The sequence below is a fragment of the Panthera onca genome, chromosome C1, assembly GCF_046562875.1.
Source record: "Panthera onca isolate mPanOnc1 chromosome C1, mPanOnc1 haplotype 2, whole genome shotgun sequence".
Lineage (NCBI taxonomy): Eukaryota > Metazoa > Chordata > Mammalia > Carnivora > Felidae > Panthera > Panthera onca.
The window spans coordinates 202,374,002-202,396,980 of record NC_138346.1 but is presented as its reverse complement, the minus strand read 5'-3'; the positions used below and the strand labels follow the sequence as shown (position 1 = coordinate 202,396,980).

At 49.8% G+C, this 22,979-nt stretch overlaps 1 protein-coding gene across 4 annotated transcripts in view; it reads left to right on the top strand.

Annotated features, from left to right (window-relative positions):
- The window catches only part of MAN1C1 (mannosidase alpha class 1C member 1), a 296,651-nt gene that overhangs the window by 197,034 nt on the left and 76,638 nt on the right, over nt 1-22,979 (top strand). For 3 of the 4 annotated variants that reach the window (XM_078452181.2, XM_060621586.3, XM_060621584.3), the window contains one exon: nt 14,013-14,109. In XM_078452181.2, coding sequence (XP_078308307.1) covers nt 14,013-14,109 — 97 coding nt within the window. Of the gene's footprint in view, nt 1-12,371; nt 12,484-14,012; nt 14,110-22,979 lie in introns of those variants that run through there. The other variant, XM_060621588.2, reaches the window with a different exon arrangement.

The window sequence follows — 22,979 nt, the reverse complement described above, 5'->3', positions numbered from 1 at the left end:
CACAAATTTATTCTCTTACAGTTGTGGAGGTCAGAAGTTCAAAATGTGTCTCACCGGGCTAAAACCAAGGTATTGGTCAGGCTGCATTTCTTTATGGAGGCTGTGGGGGAGGATCCATTCCCTTGCCTTTTCCAGCTTCTGAAGGTGCCTGCCTTCCGTAGCTCATGGCACCTCCCCCATCTTCAAAGCCAGCAAAGGCCAGTGGAGTCTTTTTCACATTTCGCCACCTGGACACTGACCCTCCTGCCTCCCTCCTTTACTTCTCAGGACCCTTGTGAGTACATTGGCCCACCTGGATAATCTAGGATGATCTCCCCCATCTCAAGGTCGGCTGATTAGCAACCTTAATTTCATCTGAAACCTTGATTCGATGTTACCCTACATACTCGCAGGTTCTGGGGATTAGGACATAGGCACCCCTGGGGGCCATTACCTGCCTCCCCCAGACAGGAAGGGGGCTGTATGCATTTGAAGTGTTGTCCAGAGGTCCCTGGCGTGGACCCCCAGAGAGTGAGAAGGGGCTTGGGGACTGCCCAGAGCAGGCCCTTCGGGAATGGAGTCTTGGGAGTCTCTTGGAGGCACTTAACAGAGAAGAATGGCATTTAACGGTTAACATTTGTAACCCTCTGGCAGTTGGAGAAAGGATGGGGGTGAAGTGGGGCAAGAGAGGAGGCGGGGAGACTGGCTGAGGTTCAGAGGCAGTGGCCTGGGAGGGGAGGAGTGACAGCCTTGCTGGAGGGTGGATGTGCCGTGTGGAGGAGACGCCACGGTTTCAGGAGGACGGCGGTCCCGTTTCCTGATGTAGGAAAGTGATGCACGTGGAACCCAAGAAGGGCAGCCACGAGTGCTGGTGCTCACCACGAATCTTCTGTGTGCCTGGCCGTGCGCTGAGGGCCTCGTGTGGTAATTCATCCACTGGCGGCACCCGCTGGAGGCCGTTACGCGGTTGCTCCATTCTGCGAGAGGCGATGGGGCCTCTACAGCCAAGAGCGTAGACTGCCTGGGTTAGAATCCTGGTTCTGCCGCTGACTTGCTGTGACACTTGGGCATGTGCCTCAGTTTCCTTATATGAGAATGGGAGTGATAATATAGTAACAAGGTTAACGTGAAGATCGAATGCATTAATATACATGTAAATCACTGGTGACTTGTGGAAACCCCTGGAGAAGCCTAACAGTATCATTATTTTTAAACAGGTGGATAATTGAGGCACAGAGAGGTTAAGTATCTTGTCTAAGGACACACAGGTGGGGAGAGCTGGGATCCAAAGCCAGGCTCTTAGCTCCTGTGCCTTGCTTCTTCCTTGGAAGTGCCTTTCAGAGCCGTGGTGAAAACTACATGCTAATACATGCAGAAGCCCTTATCATGCTTGGTACATGGTCATGTTCCGTAAACGTACGTATGTCGAAGTGCAGTTTCTTTAAAATGAGGGTGATGACACCCATCCTGCCACACTCACAGGTGACCGTCAGGCTCTGTTGAGAAAGGGAAAGCACTTTGGAAAGGGTAGGGCTACCTGCACATAGGTGCATTTGCACTAAAATCCTTCAGAGGGCCTTGTTGAACAGTTTCCCCTTGGAATTTCACTCACAGATGAGCTGAGGTCTTCCCCCGCTGTCATTTATCTTTGTTCACGCCCCATCTCCCTGTCCTTCCCCCCACACCCAGTCTGTGATAAAGTAGAGGAGTGGGGGGGACCCTTCACTTTGCAGGTGGGGAACCATTCTCGCACTGGTAGAGCTCAGATCTCCTTGTGATCTTCTCCCTCAGTTCCTTTTGTCCGGCTGCAGACTCTGTGTCAAGATCATAAAGGTATCCATAGGAAAGAGTCTCGCTCATTCTTGCTATCCCTTGTGGCCTCCCAGTTGGAGATTTTCTTGTTGGGCCTTTGGTAAATCCTTGCTGAGTCAAAGCCACTGGGCAGTCCTGGCATTGCCCTTACTCTGTGGTCCTCATGACATGTGCCACCCAGGGGGATTCCCCCTGTGTTGTCACCATCCTTAGATGTTGATTTCAGCATGTATTCAGGGAAGGCCTCTGTGTGTTGAGCACTCTGCTAGGGGCTGGGGAGCAATAGTGATCAATGGTGGGGGGAAATAGATACTAATTAATCAATCACACAATTAATATAAAATTCTGACTTTGATGATCTTCTCTAATCGGGGAATTCGACCTGATCCAGGCAGCTAGGCTTCTGTAGGACTGAGGTCTGAGAGATGAGTGGAGTTTGTCAGGCATAAAGAAGAGAGGGGAGTGGTCCAAGGAAAGGTGCTATCATGTGCAAAGGCCCTGTGTCAGGAAGAGGCGTGGTTCTCCAAGGAACTGAAAAGGAAAGCTGATATGGCTAGGGCAGGGATAGGGAAGATAAGCCGATGCTGGAGGCATGAGTGGATGGGACTCTACAGGGCTTGATGGGCAATATTGAGTTTGATCTTTATTCCTGATGGAAGTGTTTTAGTAAGTTTTGAGGGTGGGGTAGGTAGTAGTGTATTTGCATTTTGAATAATCACCCTGGCTACAGTGTGGAGAGCAGTGTAGGAGGTGGGAGAGGACTCCTGAAGGCCAGTTAGGAAGCTGCCACATGAATCCCACGGAGAGGTGGGAGCACCCCGGATCAGAGTCTTGGGGCAGAGAGAAAAGAATGGAAGGATACTTCATGGGTAAATTAGCAGGGCAGCTGTGATCCTGTGGCTGTTCTTTATTGAGCACGTGTTATGTACCAGCTACTGTGCCACACGGTTTACATATGTTATTTACTTTCAGGGTTATTATAAGGATTAAATATTCCTGTCCTTATTTTACTGATGAGGAAACTGAGACTCAGAGAGATTAAGTCACTCACTCCAGGCCACACAGCCAGTTCATGGCAGAGCCCTATAGCAGCTTCTCAAACTTCAGTGTGCATTTGGATCACCTGGGGATCTTGTTAAAATGCTGGGTTTGATTCAGCAGGTCTGGGGTGGGGCCCGGGATGCTGCATTCCTAACCTGTTCCCTGGGTATGCCCAGCTTCTGGTCCCTGGACCGCACTTGAACGGCAGGGTCTGTCTGCCGCCAGGGCTCACATTCTCAACCATGGCGCCTTAGAACAGCTATAGATGAAGTAAGATTTCTTACACTGTCAAATCTGAATCCCCACGGGCACGATGTGGGAGAGCTGTCTGGACCTCAGATAGTAGGGAGTGATAGGACATTTTCATTTCCTACATTTGCCTTTCACTCTCTCAAGCAAACCCCAAACTGAAAAAACGGTTGGAGGCAGCACTTCCCCTTTCTATTCTGCATCCCACCCCTTCACCCCTCAGCACAACCCAATCCCACCTGTATCCAGCTTCTGAACTAGACCAGGGGTTACGTGTAGCCACGGATGTCTCTTCAACAGCCACCAATCAGATGACACTGTGGGGCACTGATAGATGGGGTTAGACTGAGGAATCTCATATGGATGGTTTCTCAGTACCAAGCTGTCGGCTGTTTCCCTGGACCGTACTGAAAGGCAAGGGAAAAAAAAAAAATCAACCCAACATTCCAATCTCTTTAACTGTATGGTCATTAGATCCCAGGATCATTAGAGACCAAATCTCCCGGCTCAGCCCCTGCAGATGGGGCCAGGTGTCACTGCTGGGAGACGCCAATAAGGCTGTGAGTCATGGTGTGTGCACTTGTCTTTAATGACTGGGAAAATCCAGTTCCCTTCTTGGCAGCTTTGAGACGTTGCAACTGTGGTTCTGGGTCACTGCCAGGCCTGATGCTGTCTGTGTGCGGGTTTTCTTTAAAAAGGGGAATGTCTCACCATTTCATTGACCACTCCTTCCTCCCCAGTTGCCCCAGGGAACTTTGCAACACAACCTTTCTCTTAGTTTTCCACTCTAGTGGCAGGCTGCCAGTCATTCCGATGTCCTCCCTTCCTCGAACGCATCCTTTCTCTCTTGGTTCCATTGTTCTGGGGCTCCTGAGCCAGGCCGAGCATCTGTGTCGGGTGACATGGTGGATGCTGGTCGCTTTTCTCAGGAGAGAATTCTAGAGCTCGGAAACAGGTAGAAAGAACATCTTAAACAAAATAATAATGTCTGCATCAGACTATGAAATAGTTTTCATTTTAAGATTTCATGTCATTGCAATTCGTTCAGGTGGACAAGAACGTCTTTTGTTTGACAGAGAACTGAAGGGATGTCAGGATTCAGCTCCCATTGCTCTGCCTGTGTCTCTCTCTCATTGGAGCTGTGTTTTCTGCCTTTGCAGGACTTGGCCAAAGGAAGGCTTTGTGGTCTATTGTTAGGTGTTCTTTGGAATCTATAAATCACAGACTGCTGGGAGGGAGGGGCTTCTCGAGCTCATCCAGAGCTGCCTTCTGTCTCCAGCACGGACGTGCATGGTTGCACACGCAAACGATGACTGCCTGTTGAGTATTTCTGGAACCCAGTGGGGGCAGAGGTATGCTTTCTCTTGGCATTTAGTTCTCATGTCTCTTGATTCTTAATGTCACGTTCTCGAGTCCATCCCAAATTCCTCTTGCTGTGGCTCAGGCTGCCCCTGCCCTAGTCAGCTGCGCTACCGTCCTGGCCCACGTTCTTGGAGATCGTACCATCCCGGTGCAGTTAGGTGTGTGTCCTGTCCACGGCGAGTCACTTCCCTAGTCTGAGCCTCACGTGGTTCTTGTAAAATGTGGCTTTGGGAATAGACTGTGTCTCTGGCACTCAGATTCTGTTTGACTTTGAGATGCAGGCTCTGTGCTTCTGTCGTTTCTCTTGCTGGTTGGCCTTCTCTCTGACACCCAGCTATAAAGGTCTTCTCTTCTGTCAAGCCCGGTGCCACCCTATCCACCCTATGGCCACCCGCCTACCCAAGCACTCCCTCTAGACTTGGGAGTAGCACCATAGCGTTTCTTCCTTATGTGTTTCATCCTAACAACCTTTAGCTTGTATGTTACAAACATTCCTGGATATTCATTGTAGAAAATCCAGAAAGAATAGTTCAATAAGAAGAACAAAACTAACAACCAGTGAACTTCTCACTATCAGACGTAACCGCTGTCGGCACTTCGGTGTATTTTCTTCCTTTTTTTTCCCCCCCTTAAAATACTTACACATGGTCCAGTAAATTTCACATTATATAATTTGATGCCCTGCTTTTTCACTGAATATTCTATAATTAGCGTTTCTGTGTATCACTACGCACACTTAGAAACAATTTTTATTATCTGTTTAATACTTTATATCTCATTCTTTATCGAGCTCTTGCATGATTATATGAATACCTATCCTGTCAAGCCTCTGAACTACCCAGATCAAATGGGATGAAATGTGCAAAGAGCTACACAAATATAAATGATCGTAAGTTTTATGTCCCCAAGTGAACTACATTACTGAATTGTCACAAACTTGTCATATATTTTTCTGTCACCAGGTTTTGCACATCAATGGGCACAACAAGCCGTCTGGATTTGCTCTTTAAAAGGGAACATACATATTAATAAATTCTGATTTTTTTTCCCCCAGCAATTTCTTAGAGCCTCTGGCCTAAGGAGCTCACTCGAAGTGCAGAAAAAGGAAATGTGCACAGAGATGTTCATTAGGGCATTATTTACAATTGCCGCAAAGTAAAAGTCCCTGACACATCTGATTATATGGGAGGAGGGCTGAGTAAATGACGCTGAACTGGCTTGCTAGCCTGTTGTATAGCTGTCGAAAATGATATTTGCAAAGCCGTTGCAATAAAATGGACCTTGTTTCTGCCATCATCCCTGGAAGAAGCAAAGGTGAATGGAAAAGAGAGGAAAGAAAAGTACCCAAGTGGGAATGGTGGTTATAGTATTCAAATAGTGGGTGGTGGTTTTCTTTTGCTTTTCTTTTTTTTTTTTTTTTTTAAATTTTTTTTTTAACGTTTATTTATTTTTGAGACAGAGAGAGACCCAGCATGAACGGGGGAGGGGCAGACAGAATCGGAAGCAAGCTCCAGGCTCTGAGCCATCAGCCCAGAGCCCGACGCGGGGCTCGAACTCGCGGACCGCAAGATCGTGACCTGAGCTGAAGTCGGATGCCCAACCGACTGAGCCACCCAGGCGCCCCTTCTTTTGCTTTTCTACAATGAGCATGTACATGTTGGATACATTAAGAGATGGATGGACGGACGGACGGATGGATGGATGGATGGAAGGAAGGATAGATAGGGTTAGCAACTTTATTCTTTAAAAGTATCATAAAGAATGTGTACAGAAGAGGGAGGTAGGGGGCACAGAGCTGAGCTCAAGTGTGGGGAGCGACCTGGATGTGGAGAACGAGAATGGGGGCTGAAGCCTGGACCGAGCTGAGACTTCTGGAAAATGCTCAGAACCACAAAGGGGACTATTTATTTTTGGAATGGGAAGAACAGAGTACGGATGGGCATCTCATTTGAACATAGTAACATCATTATAAAAGGAAAAACCCAAACTGCTAGTTCCTCATTTGCTCCTACTTTTGACTAGAGCTGGCAGGACAGGCCTTGCAGAGAGTCTGGCAACGGGCGCGTTCTGTCATAGTTTATAAAAGTGGAGGTAAACGGCGGGCACCTGGGTGGCTCAGTTGGTTAACCGCCCGGTTCTTTTTTTTTTTTAAATTTTTTTAAACGTTTATTTATTTTTGAGACAGAGAGAGACAGAGCATGAATGGGGGAGGGTCAGAGAGAGAGAGGGAGACACAGAATCGGAAACGGGCTCCAGGCTCTGAGCTGTCAGCACAGAGCCCGACGCGGAGCTCAAACTCACGAACTGTGAGATCATAACCTGAGCTGAAGTTGGACGCTTAACTGACTGAGCCACCCAGGCACCTCTCTAGCCCCCCTTTTTTAAGTAGGCTCTATGCCCAATATGGGGCTCAAACTCACAACCCTGAGAATAAGCAGTGTATGCTCTACCCACTGAGCCAGTCAGGTGCCCCCCCCCAAATGTTGTTTTTTTTCTAAATAATCTCAGACTTGTAGAAAAGTTGCAAAAATATAAAAAAGATATCACATTTACCCTTCACTCAGATTCCTCAAATATTACCGTTTTCTCTTTTCTCTTGCTACACACACATAACACAGTTTTCTGAACCATTTGAGAGTAAGACGCAAGCATAATGCCCCTAACCCTTAAATACTGCATTGTGTATTTCCAAAACCTTCATGCCACTTTTGTACATAACCACAGTAAAACTGTTAAAATAGGAAATTGAGGGGTGCCTGGGTGGCTCAGTTGGCTAAGCATCTGACTCTTGATTTTGGCTCAGGTCATGATCTTATGGTTCGTGAGACTGAACCCTGTGCCGACAGCATGGGGTTCTCTCTCTGCCCCTCTACTGCTCGCACTCTCTCAAAATAAATTGAAAGGAAGGAAGGAAAAGGGGAAAAGAAAGAAAGAAGGAAAGAAAGAAAGGAAGGAAGAAATTTGACACTGATATGATACTGCCACCTGATTCTTACACCCCATTCAGATTTTGTCAGTTCTGAATGAAAGTTGTCTTTATAGAAATAGTTGTCTTTATAGAAATAATAATAATCGCTGCTCTGGGATTACATTCAAGTTCACATACAGCATTTAGGTCATGTCTCTCTGGTCTCCTTGAGTCTATAACAGTCCCTCAGTCTTTCCTTTTCTTTCATGACCTTAATGTCTTTGAAGAGTGAAGGTCATTTACGTTGTACATTGTCCCCAGATTTCGGTTTGTGTTTTGGGCGGGAATGCCACTGAAATGATGGTGGTGTATCCTCAGTGTGTCCTATCACGTGGTGTATGACATCTAATTGTCCCTACTAATAGTTTTTAAAAATATAAATAACTTGGGGCGCCTGGGTGGCTCAGTCGGTTAAGCGTCTGAATTCAGCTCAGGTCATGGCCTCACAGTTCGCGAGTTTGAGCCCTGCATCAGGCTCTGTGCTGACATCTCAGAGCCTGGAGCCTGCTTGGGATTCTGTGTCCCTCTCTGTCTCTGCCTGTCCCCCACTTGTACTCTGTCTCTCTCTCTATCTCTCAAAGATAAATAAACATTAAAAAAATTTTTAATAAAATAAAAAATATAAATATTGAGATATAATTCACATACCATAAAAATCACCTGTTTGGAAAGTATAAAATTCAGTGGTTTTTAGTAATTCACATAGCTGTACAGTCCTCATCCACCAACTATAGAACATTTTCATCACCCCAAAAAGGCATCATACCCACTAGTCATCATTCTCCATGTCTTCCTTTCCCCAGCCCCTGGTAACCACTAATCTACTTCCCGTCTGCATGGATTGGCCTGTTCTGGACATTTCATAGACATGGAAGCCTACATTCCGTGGCCTTTTGTGTCTGGCTTTCCCTTAGCACAGTGTTTTCAAGGTCCCTCCCTGCTCTGGAGTATATTAGTACTTCCTTTCTGTTTATGGCTAAGTACTACTCCATTCCATATGTATTCTACATTTTGTTGATTCATTCATCAGTCAGTGGACATTTGGGTTGTTTTCACCTTTTCGCTATTAAAAATAGCGCTGCTGTGCACATTTGTATACAAGCTTTTGTGCGGACTCGTGTTTTTTTTATTTTCCAGGGGACGTGTCAGGGGACCCCTCGGTTCAGTGATTCTCCAGGGAGGGCTCACAAGCTTCAGCACTTAGCCCTACTCCCGGCTGAGATTTTTACTGTAGTGACAGGACGCAGAGAGAAATCAGCAGAGGGAAAAAGTGCATGCAGGGAAGCCCAGAGGAAACCAGGCACCGCTTCCAAGAGTCCTGTCCCGGTGGAATCACGCAGGAGATGCTGAGTTCTTCTAGCACGGAATTGTGACAACACGCATGAGGTGTTATTTATCAGGGAAGCTCATTAGAGACTCAGTGCCTGAGGTTTTTACTGGGGTATGGTCACATAGGTACTATTTTATTTTATTTTATTTTATTTTATTTTATTTTATTTTTGATTTTTTTTAACGTTTGTTCATATTTGAGAGAGAGAGAGAGACAGAGTGCAAGTTAGGAAGAGGCAGGACGAGAGGGAGACACAGAATCCGAAGCAGGCTCCAGGCTCGGAACTGTCAGCATGGAGCCCGATGGGGGGCTTGAACCCGTGAACCGTGAGATCATGACCTGAGCCGAAGTCAGACACAACCGACTGAGCCACCCAGGTGCCCCACATAGGTACCATTTTAGCATGTACCAAAACTCTAGACTCCCTGAAGGAAAGCGGGTGTTCAGCATAAGGTCAGGAAACTACCCTCACTATTTAGGATGGTGGGAACATTCGCGAAATCCACGTTCCCACATGCCAGCCAAGGACCAACCTTGCAGGCAGGCCTTTCCAGGGATAGAAGCCTGGGGCCAGCTGTTGGCTCTTTTCTACACAGGTCCACACCTGAAAGTGCAGTTGCTGGGACTATTTAACCAAAATCCTCTCCAACACCAAACTTCTCTCCAATGTGACTACACCATTTTCATTCCCATCAGCAATGCATGAGGGTTCCAATTTCTCCCCGTTGTGGCCAACACTCGCTGTTGTCCGTCTTTTTGATTATAGCCTCCTAAGAGACAGTAATAGGTTTTTAAGTTAGTGATTTGCAAGCATTTAGAACAAAAAATGCTGATTCGGAGGAGCCAAAATGGGTTCTCTAAGAACAAATCGTGCCAGTCTAACCCCTGATTTTCCTTTAAAAAAAAAAAGCAGCAATTTATTTTTTCTGTACAAGCTATGCTAGGGGACTGTTTTGTGTTTCAGCCCTGTCCTTCAAATATCTCCATGTCCAAAAATGGAGACACGGGGCTTGTAGTGATTGGTGGGCTCCTCACTTGCTGACAGATGACACTCAAAAATGCTACATCCAGGAGAAAGGCCCCTGCTGCTGTTCCCCGACGCCGTTCTCAGCCCCCCTGTTTAATGTTTCTGTCCAAAACTCAGGGGGAGACACAGATGGCAGTCCTATCAAGTTTGCAGATTACCCAAAGCAGACAGACACATGCACATTGAATTATAAGATCTGGTTCCAGAAAGATCCTGACAGCACAGAATGGTAGGCAGAGTCCTACAAGATGAAATTATTAGGGACAAGTGGCAAGTCCCCGCCCACAGGATCTGGTCCAGATGAGAGTAGGGAGAGTCTGCACTTTGGTTTTCGGCTCATTCACAAAAGTATAGCCAGCCATAACGAATGGGCCACGAAGTCTCAGGGCATCTTGGAAAAACGTTATGACGTGTGGGTCTGCCGTTTCAGGGGACTCAGGGCTCTGCCGTGAGGGGTGCTGTTGAAGGAGCTGGGCACTCAGTTGGCCAACAGACAGCCTGAGGTGACTGGTGAGTTGACCTACCTGCCGGAAGGTCTCTGCTATGAAGGCAGTATGAACTGTCTTCCCCATGGCCCATAGGGAAAACAGATTTGGACTGATTAAGGAAGAACTTTGTGAAACTACAGTCAAATGGGCTGCCTGATAAGGTGGTGAGCACCCCGTCACTGGGGGTGTTCAAACAGACATGGCATAATCTTTTATTAAAGAACTTGCATGAGGCAAGAGGGAGACTTGATGACCTTTGAGGTCTTAGAATTGCCTAACAGGAAGCCAGGGACTATCTACCTCTCAAGCCCAATCCGAGGGTCACCCAAGGCATGTATCACCAGCTGCAGAGTGAGATTAGCCTTTCTGTGGGTCATCCTCAGCTTGTGCCCCTCACAGTCTGTGTGTCCGTCAGCACACTTGGGGATCCACTTGAGACACACACACTCGCCCTCTTCTGAGTGCCTCTGTTGTGCAGAAGCCCCGCCCCTCTGACCCATTACCTGCCTTGCCCATGATGTGTGTGGTCTGCCAGTCTGCCAACCATGTGTTAAACTCTACAGCCATTTTCTTGTTCTTACAGTCATTCAGCAAATATTTAGTGAGCCACCTATTATGTGCCAGTCCCTGGATGAGTTGCCAGGCATGTGGCAATGAATAGGGGTTTAGGGGACTTACCCCATAATCCAAGTATAAAACTTGACTGCGGGCTGCTGCAGGGCGTGACATCAGGAATGCAGGGGAAGGAGTGGGGGTGGGGGGCAGATCTGACTTAGGCCTCCTGCCCTGCAAATTGCCCTGCACACTATTTCAACTGGGATCTGAAGGAAGATAAGCAGTTGGCAGGAAGTAGAGGGTGGGGCCAGGGAGCATCCCCACAGTGGCTGTGGCCCAAACTGCAGCTGAGCACAGGACAGGACACCTGGTCGGTGCTTGCTTGCGGGGCTTGAGGAAGAGAAGTAAGGACTACCTGGCTGGGGGTCTTTTCCCGTCCCCTGCTCATCCAGTGCCCAGGTTGAGCCACTTGTGACCCGAGATGGGAGACGTCTTGTGTGTGTGTGTGTGTGTGTGTGTGTGTGTGTGTGTGTGTATGAGAGAGAGAGACTGAGAGCCACCCTGGTTGCTTCCTGAATCTAGTCCCAAGTGGCACAGGGATTATTTGTGCCTCCGTTCCCCTCCACTGATGTGGATGACTGAGAACGCGGGCCCCGTTCCAAACGTCTCCACAGTGGCAGCTCCTCTGAGAACACGTAGATACCTACGATTCTCCTAATTATTCTGGTACACCCACTTCTCTCTCTTTCTCTTAAGCAGGGGGGATTGGAGGGGAGGGTGCGGTCCTCCCCCTCCAGACCTCTGCTGCTGCTTCCCTGCTGTCATTTATGTTTTACCAGCCTCCTGCCGCTCTCCCACCCTCCCCTCCCCCCCTCACAATGGCTAAACTGAGGGGGCCTCCAGATAAGAGAGACTGAGGGAGGAGGCCAGTCTCCCTTAAGCACTCATACCCGGCAATTAGTTTCTGTTATTGCCAATTCAGGATAAGTAGAAAATAACAGAGGAATAGAACTAGGACTCAAAGCCTGTGCCAAGTGCTTGGCATGCGTTACCATGACATTTTCATGTATGTCACATGGGAAGCCACATATCAGGCCAGGCATGGGGATGGGCTTGGCCGGTGTGGGAGTCGAAAGAGCTGGATTCCAGCCCTGCTGGCTGTGCTTCCCTGATCACTTCCATCTCGGAGCCTCGGCTTGAACATCTACGAAATGGAGAGGTGCTGCTAGATTATTCTGCCATTTCACAGGGAATGCGGGACCTAGGCTTGTCACGTCTGCCCTCCTGGTCTGTGTGTTTGGGCCACATTGGCAAACACAGCGGAAGTTTTGGTCCAGATGTGTCTGGAAGGGACTGCTTCTAAGCCTTGGTACCCGGAGTGGCAGAACATAGAGGATGAAGGTAGAGACGTCCAGAGAGAGGGAGCTGAGACAGGAAGGTAGGCTGGGAGATAGGGGGAGAAAAGTAGAAGGGTGCCGGACAGCGTCTGGAGGTGAGGTTGGAAATAGAAAGAAACACATCACCAGATCTGTCGTTTTCAGGGGTGGCCCATGGACCAGCAGCATCACTCGGGAACTCAGTAGAAAGGCAAATTCTTGGCCCCACCCCCCCAGACCTGCTGAATCAGAAACTCAAGGATGGAGCTGATAGTCAGATTCAGCAAGCTTTCCAGGTGATTCTAATGCACACAGAGTTTGAGAGCTAAGGGTGACTGGAAGGAGGGTGGTGGCTGAGGCTTGGGGGACGGACCGGATGGGAATTTTAGAGGCTGAGGAGGCTTGTCAATCACGTGCAGGTCGGAAACCAGGCATTTCCAGCTACTTTCTTTCATGCAAACCTTTCAGGATTGGGGATTAAACCTTTCAGCAAAGTAGCCCTTGCTGTTCCCATTTCAAAGAGGTGTCCACTGAGGCTCCGAGACTTGCCAAAGTCAAAGCAGGGGTGAGATGAAAACCCAGGCCACTCTGGCCCTGAAGCCTGAGTTCTTTCCACCACACCAGCTGCCTCCTCACCCACCTGTCCTTCAGCTGTGCCTCTGCCGCCTACCCCTGCTCCCTCCTCTGCTCCGCTGTCACCCAGGCAGCCCACCATGCAGAGGCAAAAAGACAGCATCCTTGAGGCAAATAAGGGGGACCCTGGGGGACGGGGGAGCAGGGCTGAGGGTATATTGTTAGCCTGGCTTCCTCCAGCCTCCAGTGCTAAGTGCGGCTGGAGGACCAAGGTGGTTGCATGATGTTCCTACAGGCCAACATAGTTGCCTTAATGTAGTAAGAACTGCACAGCCTGAGTGCCAAAGTCAATAAATACTCGTTGCTGCCTACATGTACCAAGCCCTGTGCTGGGTGCTGTGGGAGAAACTGAGGCAAGCATAGTTTCTGGCTTCAAGGAGCTTATGGTTCAGAGCCAGGGAAACAAAAACTGACAGTGACTAGCTGGGGTGCTAGGGAGCCTGGGATGGCCAGGGTACGTCAACAGGTGTTGGAAAAGTTCAGAGAGACTCATGTGGTGACTTTAGGGGACAAAAGGACAAGGACTTTGGGGGACAGGCCTATGGCTTTGGGGCCGCAGGGCACCGGTTCCATTCCCAGCACTCTCATTGACTCTGGGTAACCTTGGACAAGTGACCTCATGTCTTTGCCCTGTGTCCTTATCTACGGAATGGAGTCAACAATGCCTCACTAGGGGATTGCTTTATTAGATTACACCTGGCACCACTCAGCGAGTTATTTCCTTCCTTTCAGAGGATCAGTTTAGGCCAGAGCAAAACAGAAAGGCTTCATGGAAGAGGTAGCTTTTCTCTTTGGCACTGAAGGGTGGCTAGAATCTATTTGGTGCTTTCTGTGTCTTCTCTAAGGAATCTGTGGGTAGACTCTGGACTCATGGGGTCGTCTGAGGAGAACGGCCTTTCAGGCAGCTGTGGAGAGGGGCAGAGAGAGAGAGAGAGAGAGAGACAGAATGTGAAGCAGGTTCCAGATTCCCAGCTGTCAGCGCAGAGCCCGATGTGAGGCTCGAACTCACTAACCGCAGGATCATGACCTGAGCCGAAGTCGGACGCTTAACCGACTGAGCCACTCAGGCGCCCCTGGAAGGTTATTTTTTCGATGTGGTTTCGGATCCTATTGCAGAGGGCAAAGCCAGGTGGCCGGTACAGGTTGTTGGGAACAGCCGTGCTCAGGTTCCGTTTCCTGCTTTTTCTTGTAGATGATGCAGTTCGCCTGGCAGAGCTACAAGCGTTACGCGATGGGGAAAAACGAGCTCCGGCCACTCACGAAAGACGGCTACGAGGGCAGCATGTTCGGTGAGTTGGTGTCCGGCAGACCCACCGCCCCCCCGCTGCGGACTGAGTGGGGTGCGGTTTTGACTTTTCACCCCCTGAGTTGTGTTCCTATTTCCCCAGACCTGGGGGATCCCAAGGCTGACTTCCTTCTGGGCTGTTCAGGCTTCTGAGCTTTCTAGATTTGGGGGAAGCCCACACGTTTCCGTCTCACTTTACACTCGTCTCTGTATGTACTTAGTGTGTGTTTTCGAGCAAACACACTCGGACATGTGGCCGGGGACAGTGAGGAATGGAGACCTGCTTCCAAGGAGTAGGTTTGGAGCTCTGAAGGACAGATGCGGAGGGGCTTTAAATCCGCTCCTCCAGGCGTAGCTGTAAAATGATCTCGGGTGATTTCATAGAGAAACAGAAGAGGTTTCTGATGACGTGGACGCGGGCACTGCCTCCAGGGTCCTACAGGTGCGGCTCGCACGCTGACTTGGTGGACGGACAGAACTGTAGCCCGGCAGGGAGCGGCATGGGTGCTACCTTGTGTCACCAGCTCGTGTGTGACCTGCAGCCTCACTTGCCCATGTCTCTTCCTTCTCCAGCCACGGTTCTCCTAACTCGAAAGCCTCTCTCAGCTGGAGAGACTGCAGAGTGCCTTATTGTGGGCATGACCTCACGTTCCAAATTTAACACCCTTCCAAGTCGCCAGCTCTCCTCTCTGTAGGCCTTTCACAAGAAAAGCCTCCCGGCTTGCTTCTTCCTTGAGAGACGGGAGCTGTCTGGGGCTGGAGACAAAAATTCACCTGCTATGTTCCTTACTCCTTAGAGACACAGGCTCCTGAGGTCCAGACCCAAAGAACCAAGTCAGTTGAAAAGTCCCAGGAAAACCTTTTTAATGTTTATGTATTTTGAGAGAGAGAGAGGGCAGGCGAGAGGGGCAGAGGGAGCGCGAGAGAGAGAGAATCCCAGGCATGCTCCATGCTCAGTGTGGAGCCTGACTCAGGGCTTGATCTCACGACCGCAAGATCACGACCTGAGCCGATATCAGGAGTCGGCCACTTAACCAACTGAGCCACCCAGGCTCCCCTCCCAGGAAAACCTTGAAGACAAATTTAAAGGAATGGCCCCTGTGTGTATGGTCTTATTAGAAGCATTTGTGTTGCGGGAAAAGAGACACAGGACCTGCTTTCCTCCCCGTAACCAGTCAGCATCACATCCTTTCTGGACGTTCAGATAATTCACTCAGGGTGCGCGTGCGTGTGTGTGTGTCTCGGGGGTGGGGGGGTGGAAAAGGAAGAGAGAGAGAAAGAAAGAATTTGGGTAGCTGCTTTTATTTTTCTGATTATCACAGGAATGTAGGAGAAAAGAAAAAGTATCGAAAGGTGTAAAACAGAAAACAACTCGTTCTGCCACCCGGATGCAGCCTGTGTTGATATCTTGGTTCACTTCCTTCCAGTCTTCTCTGTACTTTTTTTCGCTCTCTGTATGCAATTCCATGTCCTCTTTCTCTCTCCATCTCTCTCTGTTTTGGCTTAATGTTACATTCATAGGTATTTCCCTAACTTATTCAAATTTTTTTCATAAAGAATGGTTTTAATGGTTGCAATTAATGAACGGATGTGCCGTAGTTCATTGAACTATCCTGCTAACGTTGGACAGAAGCCGTTTCCATTTTTTTGCTATTAAAAACCATTCAGCAGTTGCCATCTTTGTGCATAAAATGTTGTCTTAGCATAGATTGCTACGGAGGACTCTTGAGTCAGAGGAGAGGAAGACAGATGTTTCCTTAACCTCAAATATGAAATGTACAGATTTCTGTTGAGGAGCCTGGTTGTCCTCCCTGCCTTAGAACAGACCTTCCCCAGCATCAGCCCGGGGGAAAGGCGGCTGGCGTGAGTCTCCTCACAGTTGTTGGAGCTTTGGCTCCTGATGTAAATCGGGGCTGGAACCACGGAGGCAGTGTGCGAATTTTCGGAGAATTGGTGGAAGTCGGGGGAGGCTGATTTCTGAAACTGCGCAGCAGGGGCATAGCTGTTGCTCAGACCATCCATGGGGACAGAGGGAGCACCATAGGGAGCACTCCAGGGAGGATCGGGCTAAGCCACCTCCCCTTGTGTAAACATTCCTCAAGGCTGCCATTTGCATCTCAACTCTTCAGCCCCTCTTCAGTCACCAGACCTGATGGGAGAGTGGGCAGCTGGAATGGTGGAAAGAAACTTGGACCTGGGTACAGGTCCTCACTCTGCCCTGTGGTGTATGGCCAGGTCCAAGTCACTTCGCCTCTCTGGGCCCCTGCTCATCCGTCCTTCACACTGGACTTCTGTGTGAGCACGTATGACCACGCAGAGGGCCAAGCGTGTATGAGTGATTTACGATTTACAGCATAACAAATGCAGTCGGCAGTTGCCCAGGTGAGGCCATGGGAGGTCCTGAGGTCCCCCGGGCATCTGTCTCCCAGAGCAGCCTTAGCAGGACCCCCGGTGCCGCATTGTCCAGTGTTTGCAACAGCCCTGGCAGTGACGCAGGGTCTTTCTTCTGCCGCCAGCAGAGAAGTGGCAGTGGGCGGCTGGCTCCTGGGAGAGGAGGGTGGGCAGGGGCCCGGGTACTGGGCAGGGAGAGCTGGTCTCAGTTTACTCTTTCACTCAACAAGTGTTTATTTACCAGCTCCTGGTTGTGTGAGCTTAGGCAAGTCAGCTCTCTACGATTCTGAGTTTTTCTGCACAGCAGAGCTAAAGAAGACCTCAGAGCCCCAGCCCAGGGCCTACCTGACACGGAGAACCTGCCAAATGGGTAGTAGCTATGACCGTGGCGACCGCATGTGTGTCTTATGAGACAGAGGCTTATGGGAATGCAGAGGAGGAAGAGGTTCTGGTTTGGACTGGATCCATGAGGGGCTTTGAAGCCAGATTGTTCCCAAAGACAGAAGGAGGTGAACTGGCCTGAATTCAGCTGCTTGTCACCCTGCCACTTCTTTTTCTGGACTCACGTGGGCCGCTGGGTGGCCTCGTTGCTGGGCTCTGGCCGCTGCCGTCTTCCGTGACTTCGCCGTAAACTGAGCCCCGCCGAGAAGGTCGGGTGGGAGCAGTGCCCACCCTGCCCCACCCAGCCGAGTCGTTTGGACACGGGCTCTTGCAGTCTCCTCTTCCTGGCCTGCAAGGCCAAGAGGGCTGCATGCGGGGAGGAGTGATGGGTTCACACTGGTGCCTGGCTCTGCAGGGAGAACATCAGATGCCGAGCGTGATGTCCTGTGCAGCCCTCCTCCGCATTTCACCACGTTGGTTCCCCTCTCAGCTGCCCGTGCACCCCTCCCTGAATCTGTTCTCACTCTGAGAGCAAGACCACTGAGCGAGGTATCTCTCAAGCCAGTGTTTGTGTCCTAAGCAATTCAGGATCAAAGTGCCTTCCTTTTTACTAACATCCGGCTCAGCAGGCCCTGTCCGAAATTGTTCCCAAGACCCCGGGGCTGTGGGTAAGGACACAGCCTGCTCCTTGCCTTGTGGCCCAGGCCACGGCAGGTATCCGCTTCTTTCCCCGTCCTCTGAGATGTCACCGGAACGTCCCTGTTAGTGTCCAGCCAGATGGTGGAAAGAGCGTGGACTTTGGATCTAAGCCTGCCTGAGCAGGGCCTCTGTGTTGCCACTTGGTAGCTGTGTGGCCTCAGACTGTGGAGTGGGGCAGAGGCCCCTGCCTCCTGGGCCTGTGGTGACAGACTGGAGACAAAGGCCTAGCCCCGAGCCAGACCCAGAGCAGGCACTCGATGGCAGTGCTCTTATCGCTGGTAACCCTCAGAGGCTCGGTGCACAGAGGCCCAGCTTCCTTACCTATGCAAAGAGCTGCTGCTAGGAGTTGGAGGACATCAAATGAGCTAGCTGAGGAGCATGGGACTCAGGGGCCACGCGGCTTGCATTTACATGCTGCTCCACACTGATTAGCTGTGTGATCGTGGGCAAGTTTAACCTTTCTGGGCCTCAGTGTCCCAGCTATAAGTTGGAACAACGGTACTAGCTACTCACAGGATTGGTTTGAGAGCTAAAGGAGCTAAGACACAGAAGCGCTCATATTCATGCCTGGCGTTCTTCAAGTCAGCTGATGTGAGGCTGATGTAAGTCCCTTAGGACAGTATGTGCCCCTCCTGTTTTGACGGGAGCATGCCCAAGACCCCTGGGCTCAGGGGGCCACCTGAGGGCTCCAGGGCTTTCCAAGCCTGCCCTGCTTTCCCAGCCCTTGAGTACCCATGGCAGAGATCATGGGTGGGCAGCCCACTGGTGGACAGCATCCCGTTCGCTCCTTCATTGAAGCAGCTGACAGAGGAATTTTTAACAGGGAAGAGGCAGGGGAAGGTTAAGGTTCAAGGCCACGGAATAAATCAGCCTCCTGCCAGGATAAGAATTTCCGGGCAGGTAGTAAGTGACACCTTGCATCGGTGCCAGCTGCCAGCCTTGAAGCACTTAACGAGCATTAATCCTCCCAAGAAGTCTGAGTGAGCCATGATAACTTCATCTTGCCTTGGCAGAAGGGAAAATCAGCACGAGCACAGAGTCTTGGGAGGGTGCCACCAGTGGGACTCTTTGAAGGCAGGTCCTACTTCTTCATCTGAGTGTGGGGGAAACCAAGCTCAGAGAGGGGAAGGGACTTTCGGGGTGACACAGCCTATTAATTGCAGGACGGAGGCTCAGACTCTCGGCATGAGTCCCAGCCCAGGGCTCTTTGCACCACCCACTCTGAGATTAGCTAAATTGACCAAGGCCGGATGCAGGTCATGGCCAGATCACCACCAGGAGCTAGGAGTTTGTGGAGCTTTAGCAGGAGGACACTGTCAGGGAGTGTATGATTTGGGGGTTCCCTGCACATGCATTCTCTTATGTCTTCCTCATAGCCCTTGGAAGGAATAAACTACCCATTTTATCCCTATTTCACAGATAAGGAAACTGAGACTAGGTGAGTTTTAGGACTTGCTTAGTCACACAGTTATCAAGCAGAGACTTCATCACAAGGCTGTCAAACTCCAAAAACCAACCCATAAACCACCGTGCTGCCCTGTCCCCCAGTGACCACTTACGGTGGCCACAGAGAAGGAAACAGGGCAGAAGAATGGTTTCGGGGCTGGTGGTGCTGTATCTTCTACTCCAGTGTCCTCATGGAAGCTGGAGAAGACATGTACTTCATGGCCAGAGTCTGCTGCAGCCCATCTCCAGGCATCAGTTTCTAGTGGACATCAGCTGAGTATTCAGGGCCTGGAAAAAAGATTCAGATTTTCCTCTGTTCTCCCAGCATAGGAAGATATTTTATCCCTGCCCAATAACCTGAAAACACATGATTGCAAAACCCTCCACTGGCCATCAGCATAATGAGCTAAGAGAGGTATGGATTTGAGAACCTCACCTGCCTGAGTTCGAATCCTGGCTCTGCCACTTACTAGTCATGTGACCATGGGCAAGTTTCTTTCTTTCTTTCTTTTTAAATGTTTATTTATTTTTGAGAGAGAAAACGAGTGAGCAGGGGAGGGGCAGAGAGAGAAGAGGACAGAGGATCTGAAGGGGGCTCTGTGCTGACAGCAGCCAGCCCAGTGTGGGGCTCGAACTCACAAACTGTGAGATCATGACCTGAGCTGAAGTCAGACACTTAACCAACTGAGCCACCCAGGTGCCCCAGGTTTCTTAGTCTCTCTGCACCTCGGTTTCTCCATCTGTACAATGAGGATAATACCTACTTCACCCACCAGCTGTGAAGATCAGATAAAGCCGATGTGTGTGAAACACCTGCCGAGTACACTCATTAACTGTAAGCTGCCTCCACTGTTATTCTATTTGTTAAAAGATAACTGTGAAAATAATTCTATTCCAAGGAAAGAAACAGTGCCTGGCACATCACAGGCAGTAGGCTCTTAATCAATATTTTGGAATGAATGAATCGCCCACCTCAGTCTCTGCCTGCCCTGTTTTCCCCTAGCCCCTCGTCCTGGGTTTGGCTGGGGAAGGGCTGGATCCTGCTGTGCTCTCTGTTCCTCGCACTCTCTCCAGCTGCCTTGACCTCCTCCTTTGTCACAAAGTGCACTTGGAATCCGCAAACTAACCCAGGAGAGCAACGGCCCTGCTTAGTCAGGAGATCTGCCTCTCGGGCGTCTTCTCCGTGGAGCATGGAGGCACTTGTGTGGCCAAAAGCAAGGCTGCCCTGCTCCCAAACGGCTCAGGATGACCGTGAGAGCCCCAAATTGGATTCCTCCTCTGCCCTGTGAATCCCCGATAGAACTGCCAACCAAATCCCCATTTCGAGGGATGATTTATGGCCTTGGGTGAGTTAAGAGGCAAAATGAACACAGCATGATTTTCAGATCACAGGCTGGGAATGTTCGGCCTTGGCAGAGAGAAAAATCATCTTTGCCTTGTAAACGGAGCAAATATGATGTTGAAGAGGGAATAAATCCAGGTCCCAAGATGTCATTTTTACAATTGCTTTCTGGCGTGTGACTCAGTAGTGCCTCCTGCAAAATGCTCACAGTCTGCCCGCCACCACACACACACACACCCCGGTCTTACTGGATCTTTTTGTGGGGGTGAGAGTTACTCTACCAGTATGGCTACCTAGGGAACTGCACACTTTGCCAGAGAGACAGTTTGTGAAAGCCACCTGCTTCTGCGGTTTTCCACAGAACTCCATGTTGTTCCCGCAGATCTCTGAGCTTGTTTCTGGGAGGCAGCCTTTTGACTTTGGAGGTATGCCTGAGTTCACGTCCTCATGAGCGTTTACCAAGCAAATGAAACTGGGCAAGTCATGGAATTCTCTGAAGCTCAGTTTACTCACCTGTGACGGCGATGGGGACAGGCCTAGGTTGTCCCAGTACCCTGCCCGGCGTGCACGCGTCCCCTTCCCAGGCCCTTTCCCTCCCCCCCTGCTATTGGGTAACAGAGCACGTTGACTTCTCTGGCTGAAAACACCCTATCTACTTTGTGGACGGTTTCTTTTTTCTGAAAAACAAAACCAAAACACCAAGGATCCCATAGTTCTTGGGAAAATCAGCGTCGGGCCATGTTGTCACTGATTTTTTAGCAGGCTGTGGTGCACATTCCTGACCCGGGCTTTGAGTTTGTTTTGAGAAAGAGCTGTCATCTTCCTTGGAAGTGGCGATGTTGCAATTGCTTGGATGGAACGGGTCAGGCGTAAGGGCAGCGAGCAAACCTTCCGGGCAGTCACATGTTTGGGGAGCCGTGGCCACTCCATCCGGACGCTGGAGGCTGTCAAAGTGCAGAGGAAATGGATTAGAAATGCTGGTCACTGGCAGATGGGCTTTTAGCACAAGGAGGGTGATGGGATGGAAATATTAACCCCGCACGTGAAGGACGGGCAGAACTGGCCGTTGCTGGTCGGATGCTACGGCCTCATGGGGGCCTCCCTGTGGCCTTGAGTGACACCTCCGTGATTTCCCGGCCACCTCCTGAAGACCAGAAAGCCCCTCGGGTCACACCGGATAATTACCAGAGCAACGCGCTCACCTCTAAATTAGCCTGCTGGGTTCTCACACTCTGATGCTGCTGACCGTTCGTGGCACGGTGCTGTGTACCCGCCTCCCGCGAAGATTTTTTTTTTTTTCCCAAGCGCTTTCTAATTAGGATGCATCTCGGCCGTTTCCTTTTTTCTTTTTGTTTAAAAGGCTTCCCACCAGCACGGAGCATAACTTATTTCTCTAAAAAATATAGTAGCAGGTTGTTGTACAAAGAAAACCCGAGGTCAGGAGCCTTGGGTCCCCGTCCCAGCCCTGGCGCCAGCTGCCATGGGAGCCGGCGGCTTCCTCTGGGCCTCGTCCGGTCTTCTGTACAAAGATGCCCATCCCCTCTGTGATTCCTGGTTGGTTACTAGGCTGATCTCTTTCTTTCTTTTTCTTTCTTTCTCCCCCCCACTCCCCAACCTCTGAGAGGCTATTTGGGCTGTGCTGGTTCTCTTGACATCTGAAATTTTAGTAGCAAGACTTGTTCCTGTCAGGGAGAAGTGAGTCAGGGTATCTATTCCCAGAGCAAGCTGTTGGATGCCTAAGATGATTCATATTGAAAGCGACATTCCCTCCTGGAGGCGGGGTGTTCCCACCCACTTTCCAAAGACCTTGCCTTCCTTGGAAACGAGGCTGAGCCCACGGCAGACAACCAGCCCCCTTTTCTCCACACCACATTGATTCGAGTTTGGCATTTGCCAAATTTCCCAACAAACTCAGGGACAAATAGGTATGTGAATTCGCAGAATCTCAGACTGCCAGTGCCAGCTGGATCCTTTGAAACCATCTGGTCTGATGTCTGGAGGATGGGGAAGGAGGCGCCCAGAGGGAGGGACAGAAACGCTCACAAAGACCTGATAGCCAGGACTTGTGCCCTGGTCTATTCACTTGGGCCTCTCTCTCTCTCTGTCTCTCTCATTTTTTTAATTAGTTTTTAAAAATTGAGATGTAACTTACAGCTTACATGCAGTAAAATGCACACATCTTAAGTGCACATCGTAAGTGCACATCCCAATGAATTTTACGTACAGGTACATCCTGTAACTACCGTGCAGATCGAGGTAGCATTTCCCTTACCCACAGGCCCCACCCAGTCAGTAGCCCCCACGGGTCACCACTATTCTGACTTCTGTCATCTTAGATTAGTGTTGTCTGTTTGCTGCTCTTTACTCATAATTACATCATAAACAGTAGTTCATTCCTTTTCAAGTTTATCCACCCATTCTACTGTTGTTAGACATTTTCGTTTCCAGTTTGTGGCAATTACAAGTAAACCCCATACCCCTCAGCAGTCTCTCCAACCCTCCCTCCCCTGCCAGCCCCAGGCAACCATTAATCTACTTTCTGTCCCTACATAGATTTGCCAGTGCTGAACATGTCATATAAAAGGGGTCATATAATATCTGGTCTCTTGTGAATG